The sequence below is a fragment of the Mustela lutreola genome, chromosome 2 (genome assembly GCF_030435805.1).
Source record: "Mustela lutreola isolate mMusLut2 chromosome 2, mMusLut2.pri, whole genome shotgun sequence".
Taxonomy (NCBI): Eukaryota; Metazoa; Chordata; class Mammalia; order Carnivora; family Mustelidae; genus Mustela; species Mustela lutreola.
Window position 1 is genome coordinate 14,151,803 of NC_081291.1, and position 7,928 is coordinate 14,159,730.

The 7,928-nt window shown below is 61.9% G+C and overlaps 1 protein-coding gene across 2 annotated transcripts; it reads left to right on the plus strand.

Moving 5' to 3' along the window:
- Window positions 1-233: 233 nt before the first annotated feature.
- ARRDC2 (arrestin domain containing 2) lies at window positions 234-7,004 on the plus strand. 2 transcript variants are annotated; one of them, XM_059160491.1, is made up of 8 exons: window positions 234-710; window positions 3,592-3,658; window positions 3,898-4,045; window positions 4,557-4,659; window positions 4,750-5,006; window positions 5,128-5,290; window positions 5,541-5,698; window positions 5,915-7,004. In XM_059160491.1, exons 1-8 carry the CDS (start codon window positions 452-454, stop codon window positions 5,966-5,968), a joined length of 1,209 nt encoding a protein of 402 aa, XP_059016474.1. In that variant the 5' UTR covers window positions 234-451; the 3' UTR covers window positions 5,969-7,004. The 2 variants fall into 2 exon arrangements, with proteins under 2 accessions (XP_059016474.1, XP_059016473.1); XM_059160490.1 differs by lacking the exon at window positions 234-710 and adding an exon at window positions 750-3,498.
- Window positions 7,005-7,928: the final 924 nt, after the last annotated feature.

The following is a 7,928-nucleotide window of genomic DNA, read 5'->3' on the forward strand; positions in this document are numbered from 1 at the left end:
AAAGGTGCCGGGTGGGGGACACATGAAACCGCCAGATAGCCGGGTGGCTGCTCGCTCTGGACCAGCCACATCCGCGTCTGAGTCAACAGCGCCGACCCTACAAAAACGGCACGCCCAGCGCTGGAGGGCGGGGGATTTGGGGGGGGGGGGTGGCAAAGTCAACAACACGAGCACGCGGGCGGCACGTCCCCGCCGGCCGGGGCGCGTCACAGGGGCGGACGTCCAGGACCAGGAAGTCGGCGGCAGACTCGCCGGCCGGGAGCCCTGGGCGCCGGCCCGAGTTCGCGGAGGCCAGAGGAGGCTCGGGGGCGCCCGGGGCCGCGGGGAAGGGCCCCGAGCCGCGGGAGGGCAGCAGACACGCCCAGCCGTGCGCCCGCTCGCCACGGGGCCAGGACCGGGGCCGGGCTCCCCGCCGGGGGCGCCTTCCCCGCGGTGCGCCCCGGCCTGCGCCATGCGCCCGGGGGGCGTACGCAGCTTCGTGCTGGAACTGGCCCGGGTCCCTGGCGGCGCGTATCGCGGCGGGGAGCGGCTCTGCGGCCGGGTGTTGCTGGAGGCGGCGGCACCACTGCGGGTGAGAGCGCTCGAGGTGGCCGCACGCGGCGGGGCGGCGACGCACTGGCTCGAGGGCCGAAGCGTGGGCGTCAACGCGGTGTCCAGCGACTACGCGGCTGCGGAGACGTACTTGCGGCGGCGGCAGCTGCTGCTCCGAGGTGAGCCGATCGCTCCGCACTCCCCAGCCGGGATCCCCCGCGGGCCCCTCTCCCCAGGTCTGGGCGCTCTTCTCCAGTGCCCGGAGAGTTTCGACTTAGAGGTTGCGTGGTCGGGTGACCCGTCTTAAGAAGTGGAGACCTCCTCCCCAGGGTCTGGACCCTCTCGCCAGGACACACCCACCTACCTCCACGCCCAACCCTCTTTCACAGGGTCCCCTCTCAGGGTCTAGGCATCACCCCCCTTTCCAAAGCCGGGAAGCCCTCCATGTAAAGACTATGCGGCTGGACCCCCACCCCCCACGAGAGTCTGGAGAAACCCTGGGTAGAGTCAGGACATCCTCCTCTCTGGACCCTAGGATCCCCCTTTATCTCCAGACTTGGGGTCCCTTATTTCCCAAAGACGACCCCCATCTCACGTTCTACCAGTGCTTCCTCCCTCAGTTTACCCCTAGGGCTTGCAGGGATGAGTTCAAACCTGGGTGGGGAGTTCTGGTGGTGTTTGCAGGCAGGTTTGCATTTCCAAGAGGCAAGAGACCTGGGATGGGGTCAGATCACGCTGGGAGGACTCCCAGATGTCTCCCAGCTCTAAACTTCAGTCGCTCCCACTCAGGGCACACAGCGGGATCAGAAGCAGGCCAGGGGTGAGTCTGTGCCTCCGCACTGAGCTGTGTTTGCTGGTGGAGGATGTTGCCACCCGCTCAGCTAAGCCAGACCTCACTATACTCTTCTGTAAAATGGGCAGAGGCAGAGCTGTACACAGTAGACCCTTTGCCCACAGCCTTTCAGCCTTAGCCCAACAGCCCCAGATGTGGGGACTGTCCCTACTAGCTATGGAAACCCAGGCCTAGAGGGCCCTAGGACGGGACAGGAAGAGGCCCCAGAGGCACTTCCTTTCCCCTGAGACTTAAGGGAAATTGGTCACACCCCTGGTCCCACTCAACCAGCTGCTTCATTAAGGCACTGGGGTGAAGCTTGCAGAACCGCCAGGTAAGGTCGGGTGAGGCCCTGCTCCTCTTTGGGCCTCTGGGGACCCATCTGTGAAAAGGACTCACCACATCCTCCACCTTCTCCTGGGCTTACAGCCTCCAGGGCTTCACTTGGCCCTGGAAGAAGGTACTAGACTTTCATTTCAATCCCAGAGTTTCCTCCTCCATGCAGCCCCCCAGGCTGATCGTTGTGTCTACAACCTCTGCCCCTCCCTTAGGTACGGCTCTGACCAATGCCTCTGTGGTCACTCTGCAGGGCACCATGTCCGATTATGACCGCCCACCATTGGGGTTCCGAGGCCTCAGGAGGTCAGACTCCACAAAGGTGGCCTCTCTGGTAAGGGGTGGGTTCGAGCGGCTGAGCATCTCGCTGCCACCAGAGGGCGTAGGCGTCCTGCCGACCGCGACCAGGAAACCCTTCGCTCAGAAACGCTATTTGAGGTTCTTGTCTGAGTACACTGAGGCCCAGACAGCAGTCATACCGTTTCGTGGGTGGCTCCTGGGGTTCATGGGAAGTCCCCTCCACTTGGCTCTATCTGTGAAGGGATTGGGGCAGGGTGGAGGTGCCAGGAGAGGGCCCAAGGGCTGCGTCTAGGGGGCGTGTAGGAGTTTGGGGGGGGCCCGCAAGTTGCGACGTGAACCTCGGGTGATGGGAACAGCTTGGGCAGAAACTCTAAGTCATGACCGAGTGGCGATATGTGGGGAGTGGGCCGAAGACCTGGGAGCGAGGATCTCTGGAAACGGAGGGTGTCCAAGCAGGGGCTACACCGTGACTCATGCACAATACTCTGAGGTCGGAGCCGATTTTCTTCCAGCTCTACAAACGACAAACGTGGAAACTTAGGCTCAAGATGTTGTCACTAGCCCGGGGTCATCCAGCTGAGCGGGATTCGAATCACAAGAGGGGGCAGCAGGTGCCCAAGCAGAGGGAGGCCCTACCCACTTCCTCCTCCTTCCCACATCGCTCAGAGTGGGGAACTGACGCTCAGTCTAGTCCGAAGCTCCCAGCCCCGATTGGAGCCAGGCCATTCCGCAGCCTTCCCGCTCGGAGCTGGACATGCCTCGAGTCAGATCTGCAAGCTGTGGCCAGTTGATGATTAAACCTAGTGGCCCCATCCTCTTGCTGGGCCTGGGGCCCGCTCCCGGCCCTGTTTCCCCCTCTTTACCCCCGAGGTCCGCGAGAGACAGGCTCTGGTCCGCGATGCTTCAGTCTCACGCTAGGGTCCACGAGGGTAGAGGGCAAATGCAGAGTTTGTTATTTTGTTTCACGCCTGGGCGGAGCCACGCCCCTCGCCGCGCTATTGGCGTATTCCTTCATGGGGGTGGGGCCCGCGTCGCGCCCCGCCCCTCCCGCCGTATAAAGGCAGCGCCGGCGCATTCCGCGCAGGAATTTCTGACCTGGTCGGCAAGTGCGCCTGCGCATCCCGGGCAGGTTCGCGTTCTGAGACTGTAGCCTCCGCGCCTCGCGCCACCGCGTCGCGGGTTCGAAGCCAGGGTCTGTGTGTCGCGGGTTCGCATCCCAGGCGCGATGCTGTTCGACAAGGTGAAGGCTTTCGTGGTGCAGCTGGATGGCGCGAGCGGCGGCGCCGAGCCGGTTTTCAGCGGCGGCCAGGCCGTCGCCGGCCGGGTGCTGCTGGAGCTGGCTGCCCCGGCGCGCGTGGGCGCCCTGAAGCTGCGCGCGCGGGGCCGCGCCCACGTGCACTGGACCGAGTCGCGCAGCGCGGGCTCGAGCACCGCGTACACGCAGAGCTACAGCGAGCGCGTGGAGGTCGTGAGTCACCGTGCCACGCTGCTCGCACCAGGTACGGGCCTGCTACCCCGACGCGGCACACGTGCTGCACGCTCCTGGAACTTGGAGCTGCCGCTGAGCCTCCCCCTCTTGCTCCTACCTGCAGACACAGGAGAGACCACGACGCTGCCTCCTGGGCGCCACGAGTTTCCATTCAGCTTCCAGCTGCCTCCGTAAGTCCGGCATCTGGGGCACGGGATTGTCGGGGAATCCCTCAGCCTGCAGCTCCTTTCAGGTTTAGGTCTCCATTGCTTGGTTTCTGGGGACCTCTGGACCCCAAGACTGCCATTCCCCGGGGGAGGGGGTCCTTAGTGTCTCTCTCTCTCGCTCTCTTAAGTCTCTGGGACCACCCCCACACACCTGGGTGTCTCTGTTTTTCTGCCCCTTGAAGTACCTTCCTTCAACCCTGCAGGACACTAGTGACGTCATTCGAGGGTAAGCATGGCAGTGTCCGGTATTGCGTCAAGGCCACCTTGCACCGTCCCTGGGTCCCTGCCCGCCGGGCAAGGAAGGTATTTACGGTCATTGAGCCGGTGGACATCAACACACCCGCCCTGCTGGTGAGTGGCTGCTCCCAGGGGAGATAGGTTGAGAGACCTTTGCAGGTGGGGGAGGGGCGGGCTGGTAACTGGGTGACCCCAATTGGCTCCTCACTCCTTTGCTTCCTGCACAAAGTGGGAATCACAGCTGGGCCCTGGCAGGGAGGGAGGCAGGCACGGGAATGCTTTTGGAGTCCAGTGGAGCTGGATGCAGATCCCACCTGTGCCAGTTTGTTGTGTGGCTCTGGGCAAGTGTCTTACTCTCTCTGAGCCTCAAAGGCCTCATCTGTGAAATAGGGGATAGCCAGGGCTTCTGATAATAATAGCTTTCTGAGGACTAATTACATGCTAAGTAATTAGCCTGTTCCCTTCATCTTCAACTTTATAAGATGGGTTTCATCTGTGGATTTATTTGTCCAGACGGTATTTGGTTGTTAAGAGAAAACCAGGAACTCTGCCCCCAAATCCTCCCTCAGCTGGGAATGGCTTGCACAAAGTGACCTGTTACTTTCCCTTTCCTCCAACCCACCAGGCCCCTCAGGCCGGAGCTCTAGAGAAGGTCGCCCGGTCCTGGTACAGCAGCCGTGGTCTCGTCTCCCTCTCCGCCAAGATCGACCGAAAGGGTTACACCCCAGGTACCAGGCAGGCGGGGTGAGATGGGGAAGAGGGCCGACCTCAGGGCTGCAGACAGGGAGTCTGATGCCCCCCACTGCACCCCACCACAGGCGAGGTCATCCCAGTTTTCGCGGAGATCGACAATGGCTCCACGCGCCCCGTGCTTCCTCGGGCAGCCGTGGTCCAGACGCAGACCTTCATGGCTCGGGGCGCCCACAAGCAGAAACGAGCGGTGGTGGCCAGTCTCGTGGGCGAGCCTGTGGGCCCTGGGCGGCGGGCGCTGTGGCAGGGCCGGGCGCTGCGGATCCCCCCTGTCGGTCCTTCCATCTTGCACTGCCGGGTCCTGCACGTAGACTACTCCCTCAAGGTAGAGTGTCCGCTGGTCCGAGGAGGGCAGGGGGTGGCTGAATCCACCCGGTCCCCCAGACTGGAGTTCCCCCGAGGCTGTCGGGGCGCCCTCCCACATGGCTTGTTCCCCACCTCCCCAGGTCTGCGTGGACATCCCCGGCACATCCAAGTTGCTCCTGGAGCTACCACTGGTCATTGGGACCATCCCCCTGCACCCTTTTGGGAGCCGCTCATCCAGCGTGGGCAGCCATGCCAGCTTCCTGCTGGACTGGGGGCTGGGAGCCCTGCCAGAGCGCCCCGAGGGTGAGCCCCTCCCCACCATTCTGCTGCAGGGGGGCTGGGTGGGCAGAAATGTGGCTGCTAGGTGGGCTCTCCCTCCCCCAGCCTCAGCGGCCCCCTGTTAAAGGGCATGATAGTGATCATGCTGGAGGCCACAGGTCTCCCCAGAATCTCAGCCCCAGAATTGGCCCAAGCCAGTTCCCGGCCATGGTCCCCAATTCCGGGGCTCCCCTCCTCCACCAGCCTCACCCAACCCCGTCTGTCTTACTTGCAGCCCCTCCCGAGTACTCAGAGGTGGTGTCTGATGGGGAGGTGGCGGCCGCGGGGCAGAGCCCCTTTCCACCACTGCAGGACACCAACCTGAGCCTCGAAGGCCCCTTCTTCGCCTACATCCAGGAATTCCGCTACCGCCCGCCACCCCTGTACTCCGAGGTGAGTACTCTCCAGGCCCTGGGAGCACAGGTGGGAGTGGGACTCGGATGAGTTTGGGGCTTGGGGCCGCCTTGCACCCCAGTCTGCTCTGCACGTTGCCCTCCCCTGCCCCCCGGTTGAGTGTGGGAGTTGGGGAGCTGGAGATCAGCAGGGCGGTGGAGGGGTGTTTCTGAGCCTCCGGTGCCCCCCTGAGACCAGATGGACTATTTCCCCCAGGAGGATCCAAACCCCCCCTCAGAGGCCATGAGGCCACGCTGCATGACCTGCTGAGCAGCGACGGGGAGACCTCGAGGGATGAGGTCGCACACGCACTTCTGGCCGCCGTGGACGCGGGCGATGCTGGGTCAAGAGCTGACCAACCAGCTTCAACTTGACTGTGTTGAAGTTGGGGACTCCGAGTCTCAGAACGGGCACGGCTTTCTGACATCACGCAGGACAGAGGAAGAGCCGGGCAGGAGTCTGATGTATCCGGACCGGTCCTCGTGAGGCATTGAGTGCCCGTCAACGGATCCTGTCAGTCCACACCGGGCCATGGATAGGGCTCGGGTCCCCCAGGAGCCTCTAGTCTGGGAGAGATGTAGCCAGACATAAATACTTCCAGTCTCGTGGGACCAGAGGAAGAGACCCAGGGCTGGGAGAGTCCCGAAGGGAGCAGAGAAGGCTTCCTGGAGCAAAGGGTCTTCGGCTGAGTCCTCGGCATACAAACAACCGCTCAGCAGGCAGACAGGCAAAGAGGAAGAAGTCGGAGAAGGTCAGAGCTGAGTGATGTTGGAGATCACCCCCTTTGGGGCTTAGAGGGCAAGTGCCTCAGTTGAGGCCCCATGGCAAGGTCCGGCAGGCGAGAGGGCCCTGGAACAGGGCATTCGGGGATGCGTGTCGTCGAAGCAATGTGGGACCTATGTGGGGCAGGGACACCAGCTCCAGCCTTTGAAAGCCAGAGAGAGATTGCTGGCCCAGGCCAGGACTGCCTGGGGACTCCTCCAAGTATTCCAAGACATGAGACCTCGTCTGCGTATTGTATGACCCCGGGAAACCTGGTTCAGAACATTTAGCCGGGCCCTGGGGACAGAGGTCAGCCTGGGGTAACAGCAGGCCCAGTGCAGCTCTGGGAGACCTCCTGGAGGGAGGGAGGGACAAAGTATGAGGGGGGCAGCCGGACCAACCCCCCACCCCCGGGTTGCAGGTTCTCAGTCCTGGCTGGGGCAGGGTCCCCGCCTGGCACTCAACATTTCTGATAAGCCTTAAATTGTTCCCTTTTTTATAGTTGGGTTTGTTTGTTTTTTAAATAAAAGTGTGGGGAAAGAGACTACGTTTCTTGCCTTATTGCCTACAGCTGCCGAAGACGAGTGGCTTTGGCTTCCACCCTGGGTCAGAATCTCCGGGATTGAATGCCAGGCTAAGGGAGAGGGTTTTGAGAGGGCCCATTGTCCGGAAGGAGAAACTGAGGCCCAGGGACACATAGGAAGGCTGAGTTCAGGTTGGAGCTGGACCCCATTCCCCTTCCCTGGTGTAGTTACAGAGGCTGGGAGTGTGAATGGGGGAAGGCTTTTGTTTTCAAGACAGTTCGTATACCGTGAAATAAGCCACGTGAAAGCCACGTGAAGTACCGTTTGGTGGCACTTTGTACATTGACATTGTCAGCTACCTGTCACCTCCATGTAGCTCCAGGACATTCCCATCACCCCAGGGGATGGCCCATCCCCAGGCGCAGTCCCTGCCCACCCCACACCCCCCCTCACTCCTGGTACCCACTGATCTGTGGATTTGCCTGTTCTGGACATTTCCTGTATGTGGGATCATGCTCCCTGTGGCCTCATTTGTGTCTGGCTTTCTACTCAGCTTAAAGCTTCATCCAATGTTTCATTCATTTTTATGGCCAAATAATACTCAGTTGTGTGGACGGACTCCCACTCTGATTGTCCCATCACCCCTTTGATAGGCATTTGGGTCATTACCACCTTTTGGTGATTGTGAATAGGGCTGCGGGGGACACGGGTGTCCAAGGATTCGTTTGAAGACACACTGGGCTTCCAGGCAGCCCTGGTGACACGGAGGTCGCGTTTTCTGGAGGTGCAAGTAGGGAAAGGGAGTCCAACAGAGTGAAGTGACTCCTGCAGGCTCTGGAGTCGCCACTCAGAACACCCACACCTCACAGATCAGCGGCACCCGTGGAAGTGCTCCCTGCCGGGTAGGGGCCCTCGGCCCCGCCCCAGACTCGAGGCCCCGCCCC

Excerpts from the sequence above, each read along its gene's own strand:
- ARRDC2 (XM_059160490.1), top strand. The coding sequence starts at position 3,225 with ATGCTGTTCGACAAGGTGAAGGCTTTCGTGGTGCAGCTGGATGGCGCG. Across the intron at positions 3,499-3,591 it reads TGCCACGCTGCTCGCACCAG|ACACAGGAGAGACCACGACG; the intron begins GTACGGGCCTGC and ends TCCTACCTGCAG. Across the intron at positions 5,007-5,127 it reads ACGTAGACTACTCCCTCAAG|GTCTGCGTGGACATCCCCGG; the intron begins GTAGAGTGTCCG and ends CCACCTCCCCAG.